This window comes from Sinocyclocheilus anshuiensis, unplaced genomic scaffold (assembly GCF_001515605.1).
Source record: "Sinocyclocheilus anshuiensis isolate Anshui unplaced genomic scaffold, SAMN03320099.WGS_v1.1 scaffold369, whole genome shotgun sequence".
Classification (NCBI taxonomy): Eukaryota; Metazoa; Chordata; class Actinopteri; order Cypriniformes; family Cyprinidae; genus Sinocyclocheilus; species Sinocyclocheilus anshuiensis.
In genome coordinates, this window is record NW_015540935.1 from 1,697,029 (window position 1) to 1,718,177 (window position 21,149).

The 21,149-nt window shown below is 36.4% G+C and overlaps 1 protein-coding gene across 2 annotated transcripts; it reads right to left on the reverse strand.

Annotated features, from left to right (window-relative positions):
• Positions 1-2,088: 2,088 nt before the first annotated feature.
• Positions 2,089-4,471, reverse strand: LOC107689570 (uncharacterized). Of its 2 annotated transcripts, XM_016487592.1 has the most exons (3): positions 3,840-4,471; positions 3,351-3,633; positions 2,089-3,254 (listed from the first exon to the last, which is right to left on the reverse strand). In XM_016487592.1, the coding sequence occupies exons 2-3, from the start codon at positions 3,356-3,358 to the stop codon at positions 2,588-2,590; spliced, it is 675 nt and encodes a 224-aa protein (XP_016343078.1). In that variant the 5' UTR covers positions 3,359-3,633; positions 3,840-4,471; the 3' UTR covers positions 2,089-2,587. The 2 variants fall into 2 exon arrangements, with proteins under 2 accessions (XP_016343078.1, XP_016343077.1); XM_016487591.1 differs by having other exon boundaries at positions 3,351-4,471.
• Between the last annotated feature and the right edge of the window lie 16,678 nt (positions 4,472-21,149).

Consider the following 21,149-nt stretch of genomic DNA (forward strand, 5'->3'; position numbering starts at 1 on the left):
ACAAATATCTCATCCTCTCTCAAAACAAAGAACAGAGAGATGTCAAGACCTGCTCTGTTGTATACAAGTGTACAACAACAGGCAACAATAGTCTATAGCATGCAGTAGAAAAGGACTTCATACACTGTAAAAAATGACCGTGAATTTAATGGTAAAAGATTGTAAAAATGCTACTGTAAAAACCTGTTAAATGGTTAATGGTAAATTCCCCTACTATATACGGGGAAAAACTGTATTGGACATTATATGTAATTTTACGGTAGTATACCGTTTTTAGAAGTGAAAAAGACCGTATAATTTACAGTGAATAACCGTAAATTGACATTCCCAGAATTCCCTGCGTTACATTTCAAATTTGATGTTTTTTTTGTTGTTGAAATAACTATGTTTCTTCTTAAAAAATGTTGCTACCGTATTTTTTACAGTAAAATTCCAGCAACCACAGCTGCCGGTTCTTTACCGTAAATTTTACGGATTTTTTTTTTTTATTTACAGTGTAGCTTAGGAGTCCGTTAGCAAGCTATGCCAAACATCCCCAGGATCATGTGTGCTTTCCGGTGGATTTTACCGTGAACGCAGACTTGTGTGGGATCACAGAGAAAACACACACACACACACACACACACCGCATGGCACATGCCAGGCAACCTGATATATCCTTTCTCAGAAGAGCCCTCAATGACTCCGAGCACTGCTGCTGTCTCACATTCAACACAAACACATCTGTAAAGCACCACAGCTTGGACTTACACTGTGGCCTGACCATGGCAAATAAACCGTATGTGAATCATTCCATGTCTCTTTTTGCTGCTTTGCTAAACTCCATTTACAAAAAATTACCTGTTCTGGGTAGATTTCTTACGAATTGTTGGCTCTTTCTGATTCCAAATTACAAGGCAAAAAGTGTAGTTAGTAACGTAATCCATTACATTACACATTTTAGGTAATATAATCACACTACTTTTTATCTAACTTATTTATTACATTGATTTAAATAGAATAATCTATTGATATAAAAATGCAAAGAAAAATAAAATATATTCCATTTGCTGTTATTAACAACATGAAGTGCATTAAACATTACATTACATCATAAAAAATGTAAAATTAAAAAACAACATCTTTTTAAAATAACATCAACCAGAATAAAACACTTACTAAAAAAAAATAATATTTTATTTGTTTACCTGCAGGTCATGTGACCATTAACCAACGTCAGAGAACCATAAACATGCAAATGTGATAATTATTAACTTATTCGCTTAAAATATGAGGGAGTACTTCAAGTAAATATTTTAGGTGAAAGTTAGATTACTTTTGACCTAACTCATTTATCACAGTGATTTAAATAGGGTAATATTGTACCATATTGATATAAAAATACAGAGAGAGAGAACATATATTCCATTCGTTGTTATTAACTACATGATGTGCATTAAACATTACGTCAAGGTTTCCTAAACTGGTGTTCTTGAAGGAACTGCAGGGTGTTTGTGACATAAAAACAAATCAAAATAATAATAATAATAATAAAAAAAAAAACTATTAACATTTTTTTTTATATATTATATATATGTTTACCTGCATATCATGTGACCATTAACCAATGTCAGAGGACCACGAACATGCAGATGTGTTATTAACTTTAACCTTAAATTCTAATGGGCTAATCCAAGTACATATATTAGGGTGAAAGAGGTTCAGCTGACAAAAAAAAAAAAGGTTTGGGAATCCCTGCATTATATGTAAATGAGAAATAAAGTGAATTTGTGCATTTGAATGTGTTTGAAAGACAAAAGCCTTCCAAAGACAAAGGCTTGTGTGAATAATGTGTAATCATGTAATCAATAAAACATTAACAGTAGTCTGATTACAAGTATTTTAAACTGTAATATAATCTATTATTACATTACAAGTACTTAATTTTTGGAATCTGATTATGTAAACCAGATTATATGTAATCAGTTGCTACCCAGCACTGAAAATGACCATGATATTACACATTTTCTGATTATTATTATTATTTACATTTTTTTTTTTTTTATGGACAGTTTTTGGTCACGGCTTTATTTACAGTTTTTTCCAATTGCTAACACACAATTTTTCAAACTAGTCTGGTTTTATCAAAAAACTTAACACAATTCACAAAACCACACACCCAAACTGCAAAATACCTCATATATCCTGCAAAATGAAGCACTGCAACCGAAACTACACATAGCATTATCAAAAGCAAACTTTTGCATGAAATGGCACACACTTCATTCATATTACCAGATTTTTGCCTAACCAACTACACACTGTTGGGCATAATGAAAAGCACCCCCATCTTTAGTATGCTTTGCCATAATACTAAAATATGTATCAGATTGTTCACATGCACAGAAATATTTGCAGATACACACACACATGCTGTTGCAACATTTATTTATTTGTTTTCACTACAGTCAACAAGTCAGTGCAACATATGCACAGCAGATATATTTACATGGGACTGAACAAAAATATTCTTACAAAAAACAGTAAACTGAAAAAGAAAATTTCAGAAAAAATATATTACAGTAAAACAAAGAGGCAAGAAAAATAATTAGGCAGCATCTTGCCGCACAGCCGGGTCTGGCCACAACGCCTCGTCAACATCACAGGCAATATCTTCCCTTGCCAGACATCGAGGGAAGAAGCGCCTTGAGTGCCTTATCCATCCCTGAATTGCACCCACATCAATCTCATCACATGCCTCTTCCATGGCCTGCACAAGAGGCATGCGCACAAAGGGCTGCCGGTCGTATACCTTCCACCGCCATGCCGAAAAGAACTCTTCTATGGGGTTCAGAAATGGTGAGTATGGTGGGAGGTATTGCACAAGAAATGTTGGGTGGTCAGCAAACCAGTTTTGGACTGGGGCTGCACGATGAAAGCTCACGTTGTCCCATACTACAACGTACCGGTTTCTTTGATGGTCTGCATCATTCATACGCTCTGGTGGTATGAGAATGTTTTGAAGTCTGTCCAGAAATGTGAGAATATGGGCTGTGTTGTATGGTCCAAGGTTGGCATGACGGTGGAGGACACCATGCATACTGGAGATGGCAGCGCACATTGTGATGTTCCCACCACGTTGGCCAGGAACATCTATAATGGCTCTGTGGCCAATGACGTTTCTCCCCCTTCTTCTGGTCTTTGCTAGGTTGAACCCAGCCTCATCTATAAAGATGAACTCGTGGGATTGCATGAGCGTCCATTTCCAGTACTCCCTGAAAACAAAGAACAAATATCAGTCAATATGGTGTTATCCAGTACACTGGGAAACAATGTTGCGTGTAGTGTACTGCAGTCAATATAGTACTTACATCCACATATGCTCGTCTGAACTCTTTGTTTCTTTGAGAGTTTCTCTCAAACGGCACCTTATAAAGTTGTTTCATTCTGATTTGGTTTCGCTTGAGAATGCGAGCCAATGTGGACAGACTGACTCGTTGAATGTTGTTGAATAAGGTGTTGTCTTGGATGATGTGGCTTTGAATTTCTCGTAATCTGATTTCATTATTTTCCAAAACCAAGTTTACAATGGCAGCTTCCTGTACCCCGGTGAACATTTGGCCCCTTCCTCCACCATGGTGTCGTCTCTCAGTCCTTCAGAAAAAATAAAATAAAAATATATATAGGGCTTGGACAATGCAGCCTAAATATTTTCCCCCACAGTAGAGTACATTGTACAGGAAACTTGTACAGTTCATGAATGGCTGATGTCATACACTATGTAAACAGGTGTCACCCAACAGATACACTATGACATGGGGTATACTACATGTGTACTACATGAAATTTTGGTTACATACCTGTTCTCCAGTCTAAAGGTCCGGATGACAGAGGCGACAGTAAAACGGCTCAAGTTTGGCTGCACTCGCTGTCCAGCCTCACGCATTGTCAGCCCATGGTTGATGACATGATCTACTAAGGTTGCTCTGATTTCATTTGAAAGTTTTTGTCTTCTTTGGCCATGAACTCCTCTACCTGCTCTACCCCTACCTCTCACTCTTCCTCCCCCTCTTATTCTCAACCTCCCTCTTCCTCTTCCTCTCTCTGCAATGTCTTCCATTGTGGTTGTAAAAAAAAGGTTCTCACCTGTGGTCTTTTCACAGTGCTTACCTCCTGATTGAAGTGTTAACAATTAACCATTGAGGTGTTTGGCCAGGTGGCACATGTAATTGGCCAAGTAGCTCATGTAGTGTCATTTTGAATGGCAGTGTTTTGAAATGGCAAACATGTGACTTTATGTCAGATTGTTGTGTCTTATGCAGAGAACTGTGTTCAGTGCATTTAAAAAGTGCCATTTTGAAATGCAAAATGTGTGTAAAGCAGAAAATGTGTTTAGACTTTTGGAGACTTGAGAAGAAGTTTTGCTCTCTGTGTGTCAGTTTAAATAATTGTGCTGTGCATGTCATTTTAGTGTGTTAGCAATTGGAAAAAACTGTAATGTTAAAAGGGTTTAATGTGAATCAAGTATCAGTTTTCATGACCTTACAGCCATGAGAGTGACAATGCATATCTTACCTCAGATATTGCAAATAAAGAAAACAAACAAGTGTATTCTATGATAAAGATTTTATCAGTCACTCAGTGTGCATTTTTAATAATGGTAAAACGGTTTATTATATATTTATCCATTTCATTGCAAGTGCAGTGCATGTTCAGAGAGATGCTCTGCACCCACACTTTTGATTGGCTGTGATTTTTCGTAGATGTTTCACGTTTGGTGTGGTCAGACAAATGATTATATTCTCTGCAATATTATCACATTAGGTTTGAAATTGGAGGACCAGATTCAGTATGCACCTTATTGATGACCCGTGGCGTTATTATACTGCATCTCTGTCAGCGCGTGATGTAATAAAACTGCAGCTGGTCAGCTAAAAAAAGTTTTTTGTTTGATCCATTTTATACAATCCGCCATTTAGCAAGTGCACTCGCGAAAAAAAATAAAAAAAATTCATAAAAAAAATTCAAATTCAACACTTTTTGTTCCATTCAGCTGTAGATGCTGCTGATAGAGCAGCTTATTCACCCAGACCACCGCGGCCCCACAAAGAGACATGCGTTTGTGTGTGTGTGTGTATCCTTTTTAAAAAAGTTTCCCCGGAAATACTTCCATATTTAATGCAATTTTGTTCTTTACAAATTGTATTATCAGCATTACAATAGTAATGTAAAAGGTAGCGGCGGATGCCTCCATCTAGAACAATGTGCATTTATGTTTAAACTGTAACATAAATGATCATGTTTATGATTCTCATTTCTTTATCACAAAAAAAAACTAGCATAAATCTCTCTTTTTAACCCATCTCATGGTGTATGTTGCTGAAATCTCGTATCAAATTCTAATGGTTTTGTATTCTTTGCATTGTTCTAAACATTAATACTTTATGTGCAACAATAGCATGCTCTGGCTCAGTGGCCTTACACCTGATTTCAAATCTATTTTTTCAGACATTATGATTTAAATGGTGATGAGTGTACCGAGAATAACTCTTTCATCTTTTCATCACTTTAATAGCTTTCCACTGTTGTTTTGATGTATTTTAAAGAGTTGGCAGTCAAAATTAAAACTGCTGGATGATAGATATTCTTCATTCTTTCTGACAAACGACAAAAGATCATGTGCATTACAATATGTAAAATGTTCTCTAAATGCTTAAACTGCAGTAGAATCCGCAGCTCACTACTCACTACTCACGAGTACTTTTACTCTTACTCAAGTAGTTTTTTGGACAAGTACTTTTTACTCTACTCACACTACATTTTTTGGAATGTAATGGTACTTTTACTTAAGTATATTTTTTTAGCACTCTTTCCACCACTGTTGCAAAGTTACTAGTCAACTTAATTTCTAAAGGGGACCATCGACTTCCATCATAGCTCTGAATGGCTTTTTAGCCACTTTACAAAATACGGACAGGCTGATTCTTGGACTGAAAGCACTTGGTCTGGGTCTTAGGGTTTGATGTTGGTCTGGATCTGCATCTGGTCTGGTATTAAGTCTGGTCTTTACTCCAAGTCTGTTAGTATTAGATGTCAAGTACTGTAATATTATCATCAGATACCATCATTGACTACGAGTCAAGGGGTGAATGAAATAATCACACAAACAAATGTATCTTGTTTTAAGGATGTTTAGATATTTGTACTGGATTTTGAAATGATTTTGGCAGTGTTTAAAAGGTTCAAATGAAATGTCATGGTCTTATGTGTGAAAACTGAAGATGAGACCTCAGTATTCCATTAAATGAGGAAACAAGTGGCGTAATGTGTAACATGTAACATGTCCCAATGAGGTCCAATGTTCAACTGCAGGAGCAAGCTTGGTTGTCCCTGTCTTCCCACACCCTCCTCTCTCTCTCTCTCTCTCTTTCTGTCTTTGGCTGAGTCCCTCTGAGCACTGCTGCTTAGGAACGAGTGGATTCTTAACGGTGTCTCCATGGCGACCCGGCAGGGGAAGGTCACAGTCTGTGGGTTGGGAATGTTTGAAGGTCTGCTGGAAACACACGCCAGCAGAGAGCGGCTGATCTTTGGCCTGTCTGCTTGTTTTTAAGGACACTCTGTGTTTAACTCATTGGGTGTTTGTTCAAACAAATATTCTTTACAGTCATTGTTTCCCAGCATTAACCTGAATATAAGAGCATGCTACTCAATCCTGCTTGTGAAATTACGGATTTGGTTGTGACCTAGTCAGAAAGGTGAAAAATATCTCATCTCGTGAAATTGTGCAAAATCCTGTGAACTCACTGTCAAAAGCAGGTACGAGAAGAGATCATGTAAACCCTGTGAACCTTGTAAACAAAAGCTGAATTTACTCCAAACATTTAACTAAACTTGTGCTAAATTAAGTTATTGCATCTCTCATAACTCTATTTCATAAAAAAGCGATATTAACCGGTTAACTAGTTCCAGGTTTCACCTCAGATTTGTGATTGTTTCAATTTAAATAGGATCGCATATAGAACATATGAAGCCAATCATGATTAAACTGGATTCTCTCCATGCATACTGTATAAAACTGCCTCTCTACTATATAATACACCTTCATCTAAACTGATGTGATGCACAGAACAGAGTCCATGTTTACTGAAAGGAACAGTTCACTAATGTGACGACACACAAAACAGCTATAAATAAACCTGAAAAGAGCTAAAGCCTAGTTGAATTCTTAATAATAACTACTTGAATATGCCCATAAGTTCTTATGCTTTGACCAAGCATATATAATTACATTACTCAAGTGCATGGGCTTATGGGAATTCCCCACGGCCTCATTTTGTACCTAGTCATTTTGAGATTTTCAAGATTTCTGAGAAAATTATTATTTTTTTTTTAGGTAAATTTGCTTTAAATGTTTGCTCTGTCTAGTAGGGATAAAACATAGACACACATGAGACAGCTGTTGACACAAGTGTAAGAACATAGAGCTATACTGAATTAATGTGGATAACAGTGCAAATAATTTCATCTTCTCTACACAAAAATCATTTTCCTGAAACAAGATCAATTTGCTTTGAGATGTAAAATTGCATAATATAATTAGACTTGTTTTCAAAGAATATATCTTGAATTTAGTTACTTTTGCCTACACATAAACCTCACTAAACTGTAATTAAAACCATTAAAACAAGATAAATCAGGTAAGTAATATTTGATGGCTTTTTTTTTTAGAGTAAACATGCTGCACTAGTAGAGTCATCTCAGGGGAAAAAAACATACTCAGACGTACTTTAGCTAAAGTTTTCATTTGCTGTCCATTTAATCTCATTTCAAAGATATTTAAGAAATCTTATTTGTGAATATTCTTTTAAAAGGGAGAGTATACTGTATTCTTGAGATAATAGGAAGTCTTATATTAATAAACACACATGATAAGATGACGATATTCATATCAGATTCATATCTAACTATCATAACTAAAAATTGCATATAACTAAAAATAAACATGTGACCACATTCCTGGAGGATTACTTTTTTTTTTTGTTCATTCCAGTTAAATTTGTATAAATGGAAATGCATAATAGTGTTTTGTATGGGAATAGCATAGATTTCATGAAAGCAAGAGGGATGATAATCTGCAAAAATCTGTGTGTGTGTGTGTGTGTGTGTGTGGTGTGGTGTGTGTGTGTGTGTGTGTTGGTGGGGGAGGGGTGATCGACGCTCAAAGGGAGTTTGAGAATAACACTGAATGCTGACCTTTACACACACACACACACACACACACACACACACACACAAACACTCATCCCTACTCATTTCTATTATTTCACAAATCAATGAACCATCTCTGATATGTCACACTTATATGATTAACATAATTAGGATTATATAAACCAAGAGCTTTCATGCTGAGAAATATTTCAACAGCTTTCCAGTATTTTTCAGTGTTTAAGCAGCAGCAGCACTGTGTTTCGATTTGCTCTAAACTCCCAACGGTAAATATCAAACTGCAATACATTCAGCCTGAGCCTGTAAACATACAGATTATTTTATAGATCATTTCAGTCTTGTGTGATAGATATCTAATCTGTATTTGTAAACAGACCTTTAAGATTTAAATCACCAGTTACACTGATTGAATGTTCACCATTTAAAACGCAACCAGCAGTGATGATGTCATGGTAATCCTTGCATAGGCTACTCAATTCTCATTGGTCATTCTTCTTAGATGCATTTGCATACTGAATTGTGATTAGGCTTTCCTTTACAATGCAACTTTACACTGCAAAGAAAATGGGTCTCATTCACTAAACGTGTATACACATGAATTTGTACATGAAATCTGCCTAAAATATGCATTCAAAAAAAAAAAGAGTGAAGAGTTCAAAGTACACATACACAAAAATCGCTCTGGGTGACTTTATAATCATGTTGATGACATTTTACACATAGATATTTAACCTTAAATATTTGTTTCAACAAATACAGTGAAAGAGTAAGACAAGCTGTACTTACTATAGCTTGAGCTGTGACGTGCAAAAAGGAAAAGTTGTGTGGAAAGCCCTTATATGGAAATACTTAAGGCGTGTTTTATGCAAATGACTAATCTGGCACACAGTAGCTCATTTGGAATACTTGAAATTCATTAACATTAGAACGAGGTTAAGAACAAATTAGTGTGTGTATGCATGTGTTGTGAATTAGGCAGAAATGTTTCAAAAGAGAACTTCTCCTGCACATACAAATACTAAATGTGACCCTGGACCACAAAACCAGTCATAAGGGTATTTTTTTTTATTTTAATTGAGATTTATACATCGTCTGAAAGCTGAATAAATAAGCTTTCCATTGATGTATGGTTTGTTAGGGATAGGACAATATTTAGCCGAGATACAACTATTTGAAAATCTGAGGGTGCAAAAATATCAAAATACTGAGAAAATCGCCTTTAAAGTTGTCCAAATGAAGTTCTTAGCAATGCGTATTATTAATCAAAAATGCCCTATTTGATTTCTTTCAGGAAATGCAAATCAACTTCAGGTTAAAAACAAGTTAAGCTCAATTGAAAGCATTTGTGACATGCTAAAAATAACCATCAATTAAACACACAAACACACACAAATTATAACAAAGTTACGTATAATGGAACTACCACTATACATTCACGTATAAGTGCATAAGGTCCAAAATATTATTTATGTAAGTAAAAGGATGCAAATGCTTCTAGCTCTGCAAGCCTGATTTTCATGCATCATTGCGTGAAATGCATCAGGCTGCATTGGACACTCCAGCAGGCGTTAGTGTAAACTATCTATAGTCAGTTTTCTCTTTCAGTTCAACAACTGTCAGTGTCTTGTTGAGCTAGTTAAACTGTCGACATGTTTATAATTATCTGCCTAAATAATTCTCTATCGTCCTCTAAATAACTCTTTCGCCGCCCTTTTACTGAGCCACGGCAGGCGTACAAGTTAACTATGTGCAGTAGGACTGCATGTTTACAATGCTTTGGCCAACGTAGCATTCGACATGTACTTGTCTAAAGTAGTTTCTGTCCTAGTTTATAGCATGTTTCTGTCCTGTTTTTATCTGGGTTAAACTTGTATTTAACCCAGAATTCACTCATAGGAAAGTCACTGTCAAGTCATCTGTAAAAACAAAAATGTCACAGCTAACTAGCAGCCCCCGCAGCTTTAATCATACGTGACAAAAGCTCCACCTCAGATGGGAGCCGCCCAGTGACATATGCCACGCTGACCTGCCCAAGCCACGCTGCTTGGCTGGGCTTTGCTATTCTCAGCCTCGAGAAGCTCAAAATAATTACTGCTAATTAAGGGACGGTGAATTTCACTGCTGTGCCTCTCCTGTTGTGAATCATTACAACTGTATTGCAGATAACAAGTAGAATCAGATTTGTACTAGAAGACGCAGGGAAGGGCCTTTTACTTTTAGTCCATTGTTTTCTTATGCATATATTCCTTGCTTTGTTGACAGAAGAATATGATTGGAGATGAGAATATTAAAGTCAATTAGAATGACAATAACATGTCATCTGAATGAGGCAAAAATAAGACATGATTATGCCAATGGAATGAAAGCACACTGTTTTTTTGTTTGTTTGTTTGTTTTGAAGTAATAGAACATTCTGTAATAATTTATTCACCATCATGCCTTTCCAAAACTGTATGACTAGCTGCATTTCCATTTCCCTTCAAATTACGAATTGGAAACACACCCAATGGAAACACGTACATTTTGCAAAAACTCCCATATATTGCAAAACAGCTTTTACACTCACATGAGGTGTTTTTTTCAGGCAATTCTGCAATGGAAACAGTTTTTTTTTTCTTGCATTTACAGGTCAGCTGGCATACGTAAAAGTCACATGATAATTCTTTAATGTACTATAACCTTCAAGAAACACCTCATACGTGGCCTCTCTGAAGTACAAGGTGCTTTCCTTGCCCTCTGTGCTGCTTCGCTAAAGATACACGCCTACATCTCCTTCGATTAAAAATAATGGCTAGTGCAGTGGCTGTGATATACATAAACTTACCAACATCCCTCACCATGACTTATCGCGAGAGGAAAAGTTTTGCGCAAATCTGTAATGGAAACACAGCTACTGTATTTCTGCCATGAAACACAGATTAGCAGAATATTTTGAGTTTGCATTGTATGGCTGTTGAAACTATACTAGTGTTTTGCACAGTCTTGCAGCACAAGAACAACATGAAGGTGAGTATGATGACCAGAGGTTCATTTCTGGATGAGCAATTCCTTTGAATTCAGAGTAAGAAAAACAGAAATCATCCTGAGCCTCCTCCAGTCTCAGATTAGTTTGAGTCTCCCATGAAAAGCTGACTTTGTGTGGGTGGCCAACAACTGGCTTTCCAAAGAAAATCAGCTCTGGCATTTCCAAAGTCTAATAAGAACGAGTCGCAGTGATGTGCTGCTCATATCATGAGAGTGTGAGAGTGATAGATGGCAAACAGCCAGAGTGAATAGAATGGACAGAGGATGAAATGAGAAGAGGACACTAAAGCTTTGTTTCAAAACCTAGTGTGCTTCCTTGTGACTCTCTACATTGGCAGCTGCTTTTTTAATGCAACATCCTAACTGACATGGTAACTCTTAAATGACTGATTTATTATGCCTCAGGGCCACACAAATCCTCACTCCTCACGTAACGGGTACAGGAGACGCAACTCACGACTGATTCCAGTAGAGTCTGATGTTAGCGTGTTGCTAAGCTAATGATTCTGAATTTTATAAGTCCAAAAAGACACACATAAACTGTTTTGGAAAATAAATTACAGATTGTTTATTAGATGGAAATATTGATATATTAGATGGATATGATTATATTTATTATTTATTTAGATAGAAAAGGAGCCAACACCCTCTCATTACAATTTGTAATGACTTTACATTTTGGCGAATTAGTAGCCAATTCATATGAATTTGTGTTATCTCATTTGTATGTTTTCACACAGTGTGCTCACGCCCCCCACTAAGTGTTAAGTTTAGGGGTGGAGTTTCAGGCTTACGTTTTTATGAATTATATGTTTTCATATGAATCAAATCATACAAATTAACACTACTTCGGCAATTCGTGAAAGAGTTATGTTTTGCCATGAGATCGGATTGAAGTGGCTGTGTTTGCACATACAAAATTAACGATGAGTAATAATCATGCTGCCGTGCCATTTCAGCGTATTCTTCAGTGCTTATTCACCTTAGGATATGCAGGTTGTTGCCTACATTTCCAACACAGGCTCATTGGATAAATGTACCAGTGGCAACTATTCTGCAAAATGATATCATGTTGCTTCTTTGCGACACTTCCAAATTGAATTGTCCAGCGCGTGGGACTAAAAGTGTGTTACGTTTTATCCAAAACAGATCAATCTGAATGTGGCAAGGTGTTATTACATTGGTTGTTGTACGTATCACAGCAGTTCGGAAATGAAATGTCTGGTCAGTGGCACTAAAAGGTTAATGCTCTACTGCCTTTGAAAACAACGTGTAATCTACACTAAAGCTAACCGATAGTGTTAACAAAAGCAAACGTAAGATAAAAACGCATTTGCTAAAGCAACCCATGCCATTTTAACTTGCTTCTATATGTATATGAGCTCTTTTATCAAGTGTCATGACTTGTTTTTCACAGGATACCCATTATTTAACAATACTTTCAAATGCTGTACCGGGTGGGGGACTGAGCAAGTTTACTACATCAGAAAAGTTATACATATAGAGCTGGTTATTTGATGCAAACCTCAAAATGTATTAGTTTACAAATCATGCACTGTGGTTTCAAATGTTTTGAGGTCATAAGAACATAAGTCTTTACATAATCAATAATCTGCCCTTGTAATCATAATTTGTGTGAAAAGGAATAAAAGTTCTTAGTGCTTTACTGACACTAGTCATTTGTATTTATAGGTAAATTGTTGTTTTCCAACGAGTCTATGTTGTACATTTGGCATAATATTTCAATCATAAGAGAAGCTGCAACTACAAGACTGACAACCTCTGGCTTAACTGTTCTGAGATCAGTTGTGCTGGAAGATGAGGGAGGATTATATAGTTCACTTTAGAGAGTCTTTAGAGAGAATTGTGAGAAAGAGTACATTGTTCATACTGGTAAAACTTTATTTTTGTTGCTAGACTCTCGAGGTTCTGTTTATGGATGTTATGCGGGAATAACTTCATGCACTATAGACTTATTATTTGAAAATAACTCACCCACGAGCACAAAAGCAGCATGAAGCCACCTGCCACTGCTGTCGGAGTTCAACTCCTCCCTCCTCAAACGGGAAACAAGACTCATCCACAGAATGCTTCAAGAAACAATGAACAAGGAATGGAGAAGAGTCGGGTGGGGTTGAAGAGGGACAGAGGCCTTGGATTAAATGAAGGACAAAGACAAGCTTGAGTTACATCAACGCGTTCAGCCTTAACACTGCACTTGACTCACAGCCAGTAGAACATTTTATTGCACTTTCTAATCTCAAAAGACGTAGAGGACACATTCTCAGTGTATTTTTGACACACGATATGAATATAGAGCTAAATAGCTCATATGACTTGCTCTTGATAAGAGATGTTTGAGTTCTTGTTGTATCTTGGCCAATCTGAGGACATTTTGAGAAGTGAAACTCCAGAAGAGATATCATTTGAGATATAATTAAGATAATTTGACTTACAGTTTTTCTTGGCTAATATTCTGCTGCAAATCCTCTTTTATCATGTGACAGTCTGAGAGTATGTTGTTGATGTACATTATTAACAAGTAATTAGTGTGAGATGTGTCATGATGTGCCATTGTGATGATGCATTCACAAGGTTTCAGTATGTGAGATCCAGAGGGCCCTTATTATTTTGAAACCTTCAATATATGCTGTCTTCTGAATGTTTGGTGACAGATTTGGCATAATTACAAACACGTTTAACAGCATTATCAGTGTCACATGAAAATGAAAATGACTGGATCCAACAGAAAAGTAATATACAACATTTACATGCCGTATGTGATTACAACTCGCCTGAGAGCTGTTTGACCAGTCTGCAAATATTCTTGACTTACTGGATTTTTGGAGAGCAAACATGTATACGTGCATGCGAATGGGTTAGTGTGAGTGTGTATGTGCATGTGCTGCTGGACCCTCCCCCTTGCTCCTCAGGGCCGTCGCCGTGGCAGCCTGATTATGTAAGTTGTTATCCAATCAGAGAGCGCCTGCATTGCTGTGTCCCGTGCAACTGCTGTTTGTTTGCATAGCAGATAGTCCTGGGGTAGTTTAAGAGTTCAGGACAAAAGCGCACACACAGACACACACCTACAAAATATTTATGTAACATTTCATACAACAAGCCTCTGTGAGCACTGCTAAGTACAGCAAAAATGTCATTATAACAATAAGACTGGATAGAAATGAGCTTTGTGATGCTTTGAACACTGTCATAGAACAAGTTATTGTTGCACCGCTATACATTCTGTTACACATTCTCGTTATACATAAAACATGATCTACTGATCTATTAGTTTACTATTGTTATAACATGTTTCATAAACATAAGTTAAAAGAAAATATGATAGTAATAATAACAAGTGTAATGTGTTGCAAGAATTACCAGTATTTGAACAAACTCCTAACCTGACATATTTAACTCATATTATGTAATTTATGCTACATACATAAATGATTCAACAGAGGGTGTAGTTTGAACACTAGCAGTTTCCAACAATACCTTAGCAACCACTCTTACCAGCAAAGCAACCACCAACACCAAAGCAAATGCATAACAATTCAATTCAAGTTTATTTGTATAGCGCTTTTCACAATACAAATCGTTGTAAAGCAACTTTACAGAAAATTATGTTTCTAGAATACATTTAGTAGTAGCTTATCAGTGGTCACTGTCAGTTAATGTACATACAGTATGTCAGAAATGTACGGACAAATCAATTAAAGATGTAATCAAACAAACGATGAACACTATTAACAGCAATTATTATGTTGCAAACAAACTTATAGCAAAGTTTGGTAGTTCTGTATGTTGTTTCAGGGTTGGCATCATCTGAGGTCCTCTGAGGGGTTGGCATCATCTTTTCTCAGGTGTTCTGGATCCAGACTGAAGCTTGTGTAAATCCTAGTTACCACGGGATGTCAATCCCGTGGCAGAAACAGAGAAACAAATACTGTAGAGACATAATTAGCGTAGCTGCTGTTCCAGCCAAGCAAAAATTATTTGTTTAACCCAAGCTAAAGAATAATAATGTGCATTTGATCAGATATCTGAAGCAAAACATGCCAGGAACTACAAATCTGCTGTAGCTCATTCAGTTTGAGTTCTTCTTAACATAATCAGTTATTGAGTGAATGAACTTTCAGTAATATTTGAATGAAACAATTGAATAAATCATTTATGGGGGTGGTCGTGGGTTCGAGTCTCAGTTCTGGCAGGGATTGTAGGCAGTGTAGCAACCACATAAATCCATGCAAAACCATATGCACTAAAACTACTTACAACACCTTAGCAACCACCTATCAATGGAAATGTAAGTCTTGTTAGTGTATTTGTCATTGTCCACCAGGCTCTAACAGTATGTGAAAAGCACACAGAGTTAAAGAAGCATTTCAGAGACAATCAGTTTTGGGAGCTCAGCCAGTCTCTGGATAGAGAGAGAGAGAGAGATGTTGTGAGAATGAGGAAGAGGAGGAAGGTGAAGTTGGTGAGAGGTGAGAGGAACTCACTGTGCTGTTTACTCAAGCACTTATTGCTACAATAGAGCTTCTTTCTGCCAGTCCTGAGGGTGCGCACACACACACACACACACACACACACACACACACACACTAACATGCCCACAGATGTGAGAAAGTACAAGAACAGAAACTTTTTGCACACACACACACACACTCAGAGAGTGTCGGAATAAGTCAAGTGGACACAGGTTTAGCAGAGTGCACAGAGTGTACAAAAACTGATAATGTTCACACACACTGGCAGTTCACAAATTGTTCTTAAAAAGCTCACTCAGCATTCTGTACTAGAACGCTCTCAGCATGAGAGAGATACACATCGTTACAGCGTGTGCTGTTTCACACATCACTTTTTTTTTCCTTTTTAGTGTCATTTTTCATTCAGTCCTATTTAAGTGATGTGCGTAATTTATGTTAAAACACTTTGTCCTCTCTTAGTTTTATGTGCAGAAACTGTAAGTAAGCCATTGGTAGACTGACTTTTAGAAGACGTTGTGGCAGGGCTGTAACCACCATAGACATTGTAGGGCACAAGTCCCCTCCGAAAATTAGCAATGACCAAACATACCCTCAGTATTTGAAATTCTTGCGCTGCTACTGCACTACATTACGCAGCACCCGACTGTTAAGATGACAAAAAGGTTTACATGATATATAATGTTTGAGATGGCCAATCAAATCTAAGCCACTCAAAGTAGGCGGGGTTTATTGTTCACAGAAGCAGAAAGCGAAATCCAGCGTCAGTGTTAACGTTGAAAAAGAGCAAGGTCAGATGGAAGTTGAGAAACATTTAATATTTGACAACTGTTTTACAACAGAAATTTTAAACTACCGATAGTAACATCCAGTGAAGCAAACTCTACAACTTTTTTCCTCAAATTTTGCCATTTTAATTTGAAAATATGGTATAGTTTACATGGTTCATGTAATTCCTAACTGAATCTGACGAGACAAGAAACGTTTTACGTTTTCAACAAGTTAGGCATACAAATAAGAGTGAATGTGTGCATATTACTTCCCAACTTCATAAAACAAATGGCTAGTTTCTTTGAGAGGCCTGACATGTCAACTTCAGCCTCAACCAATCATATGAGAGCTAACTAGAGGCGGAGCTAACTGTTTGTTGACCAATGGAAGCTAAAGGTGATGTTAAGTAAACCTAATCAGAAACATCATTAGTAGTGTTTTAAAAATCTCCTATCTGTTATATTATATGACTCTTTGAGAAGAGATGTAATTTTTTGGACCTTAAAATGAAGTGTGACCAATATTGAGATGCTGTAATCTGTATTGTGGAGTTTTAGCTGCTAATGGTGCAGAAATCACACTATTGAATACACAAAACTTTAAAGAAAAAGCAGCTTCTTAGATGAGTTCTTCAGTTAGATTTATTCATTTTTTAGTACAAGATGGCAACAGGAGTGACCTTTTTTTTTTTTGTCAACACTGCACAAACTTCCAAGCTGTACCTTGTGAAGATTTTAAAGAGTGTTTCATGTCTTACAGTTCATGTCTAAATTATGAGACACATTCTATCTTGACTTTGTCACGGGCACTCTAGAAACTCAGAGGTCAGCGTGTGCCAGAGTGAGTGTGTACATGTGTTTGTGTGCGATTGTGCTGCCTGGGTTACAATTTTGTAAGAGCGTGCGGTTTGGCATATTTAACTCTTCCTCTTTACGCTTCAGGTCTTATCAGGAGAAAACACCACACCATTTACATGCACACAGCATCCACAGACGCACGCTTATAAAAGACAAATGTTGAGAAAGATTGCAGAGTGCAGAATCGCATAAGTGTTTATTTGATTGATATGTGCATAGCAACAATTTGTATGATTTGAATAAGCAGAAAGATATGCTCAGCATTATTCTTGTAATTTCTGAAAGAAATTAATTCACCTATAAAAACAACACAACAGACAGTAAAACAAAGAAGACTTTTACATATTCTGAATAAGATGTGTAACAAGCTGATAACAGGTAGAATGCAAATATCGTGTAATGACGTCATAAATATGCAAATGTACGCATGACGTCATTTAGCAACCTTTCAAGCAAGCTTTTCACTGAAAACAACATGGGCAGTTGGTTTTCCCTGCACTGCTGTGCAGATCCTAACATATTCTGGTAACTACAGTATTATTAGTCTGCTAACATGTTAACAGGTTATTGGGTTGGTACAGCACATTTGAGGAAAAAAATAATCATTGGATTTTTCAAAGTTCTGGTAAAGCTTGCTTGAAGCAAGTCAGTTTTTTTTTTTTTTTTTTTGTTAAAATCAATCTGAAAGTTAGAGTTGCAGCATATTGATTTTATTTTCACAGACAGTAACGTCTGGAACATAGAGCCTCTGTAGACAGTGTGAGAGAGAAATGAAGGTCTCTCCATCACTCTGTCAGATCACTCAGTGCTTATTTCCATATCAATATTTGAGTGACACTAAATGGTTTCAGCACAACAGGGTGCATGACAGAGTGGTGCCCGAGCAGCACTTTCTATTTTGCTCGTGTGGGAGAACTTGTGGTCGGAACTGTTTGAGCAGTAATTGAATATTGCTGTTCATTTGCTGCCATGTAATTCGAATGAAACAAAACGTGTTTATTCTGTGTCATTCGGTCCTCATTACTTACCTTCATGTAGTTATTTGACTTCTTTCTTCTGTGGAACACAAAATGAGATGTTTTGAGGAATGTTTCTCACTACTCTTTTCCATATGGCGAAAATGAAAAAAAAAGGAAAATTAATTGCATATGCCAAATGATCGTTTTCAAAAACAACAGCAACCACTGATTCTTTATGAATATGCATATGGTCGACATTTCACGCTGTCTTTCAAACAATGCTGTTATACGGCTTGAGAAGACTTAGAAAGTAGCACACAAGGTAAATTGACTGCTTTTATGGTGCTTTTTTGTCATTTTCTTTCACATTGCATTGAAAAACAAATAGCCTGAACATTCCACTTTCTTTTTTGGAAAACATTTCTTTAAGCTCACCTTAATCATGTGAGGTGTGAATGCACTTGTTTATGTGTGAGTTTCACGTGTGTTGTGGTAGATGCATCCTGCGTTTGTGGCTGTTTGCAGCAGATGCTGAGTTCGCATATGACTAACACTGGTTCTCTTGCACTGGCACAGTGTTGACTGATTATGGGCAGCGCTCTATCCATTCTGTATGTAGCTTTCAGAAGCTCTCTTTGTTTATATACAGCTTAGATTGTCCCGTTCTGACACTGAAATCTCCTTCCTCTCAGATTTATTTCTTTATCTTACTCCGCTGCATTGCCAGATGTACAGTTAAAATGAACATATCAACAGAGATGTATACAGATAAACTGGCAACGCCAAGAATTGTTCCAAAACTAGAGAGCTGGCTATACTTAGACCGCATTTTAATAATCATAGATATGCTCCGGTCACACTTTATTTTAAGGTGCAATTCTTGCTATTAACAAACCATTAACTACATCTTTTGCCTCAATAATCTCCTAATTTGCTGCTTATTAATATTTAGTAAGGTAGTTGTAAATTTAGGTATGGGGTAGGATTAGGGATGTAGAATATAGTCATGCAGAATATGTGCTTTCCTAAAGTGTTACCTATGATCCAAATAAGAAGACTTCCGAAAAGTAAAAGTGGCTTCCAAAATAAATAAATAAAATAAAATAAAATAAAATAAAATAATAAATAAAATTAAGAAATAATAATAATATTTTTTAACAGATATTACTAATTAGAACAGTGATCTTCAACTCAAGACAAAGATAAAGTCTTGCTCCATTTAAAGACGTATTTAGACTGAAGGTGTAACAGCATGCTTAGGCCAAGAGGAAAAGTATAAATATATATTAAGGCTGTGTCAGCATATGACAGTCCCATTGCATTAGTCTGAAAGGTCAAATGCATGAGTTATATTGTTCCTCTATCTTGGTTCTCTCTTGCAAAAAGAACTGCCATTAAAATGCTGTTCCTTCAGAGTAAGAAACAACTAGATAGCTAGGGAGCAGTTTATCCATAATGATCTTGTTCTGTTTTGGTATTGATGCAGTTGAAATTATTAGGGTAACACTTTAATTAAAGCCTTTATGTATAATGCATTATAAATGTATCCATAATGTGTGTAGTAATGCATTATCTATTTTCAAGTGCAATATGCAAATATAATGAAAAATGCAATATATTATTTGAAGGTTTGCTTGTTATGTGTTTTAATGCATTATATTTTATAAAGGTGTAAATATGAATAGATAAGTATTATAATGTATTATACCTGTGGCTGCAATTATTCAGCAATCAGTGCATCATAAGATGCATTACAAGGCATAATTAATGCATTAAAACTACTTTAATAATGCATTATACATAGGCTTTAAGTAAAGCGTTACCGTTATAAGTAGCATGTATCATTTTCAATACACTTCATCTGCAACAAGGAACTAAATATGCAGTTTCAACATATAGATAATGGGTGACTCGATAGAATTTCAGGTTCAAGGTTACACAGTCAATAACTGAAGTGTGACCAGTCATCTTGGAAATCTGTGATTGATCCGTTGTTCTGATGGCAACCATGTGTTTAAGAAGATAACATACACACTCTTAAAAATAAATTTTCTTTTGGCATCTGTGCTTCCTTTAACATCCATGGAAATGTTCCATTCCACAAAAAGTTCCTTTATAGTGAAAAAAGGGATTTTCTTTAGATTTTTCAATGTTCTTTACACTAAGAAAAAAATTACTTTTCACTGTTCACTGAAGGTTCTTTTGGGAAATTGTTCTTCTTTGGCATTGCTGTGAAAACCCCCTTTGGGCACCTTTTATTTTGAAGAGTGTTATGCAAGTTTAGTTTTTCTTGTCCATATATATTTTGAATGTATCTGATTCACCTTTTTGCTTTTTGTTTCTTTCATTCACCCCATCCTGTTTTCTCCTCATCAGGTAACATGCACATTGTTGCATCAACTACTTCCCTTCTACAGACATTAGGACGCCCATTACCTGATTACAAACCCTTTTCCGTGCAGATGGAAGAAGAGAATGGGAGAAAGAGAGATCACCACAGGCAATCATTTCAGTATAATCCTGTTTGTCTTGCAGGGGTCTGTTTCATATAACTCAACATAAAATTGAATAAGGATGTTATAGGCCATAGATGTGATATCATATGCCTCATTTAGGTTAAGGACAACAGCTCAATATCACTGTGTTTATAGGTCACATCTGGGACAACTTTACCATAGTAAAACTTATTGGGAAAAAAACACAAACCATTTTAAATACATAGGCTTTTTTTTAATCCATTGATAGAATCTAACAACTGTTCCAAAACTCAAAAAGCTGTTTTGCTGTCTACCAGCATGGAAATAAGTTTTAACTTTAGTTTGGGGACCAATTCTCACTGTTAA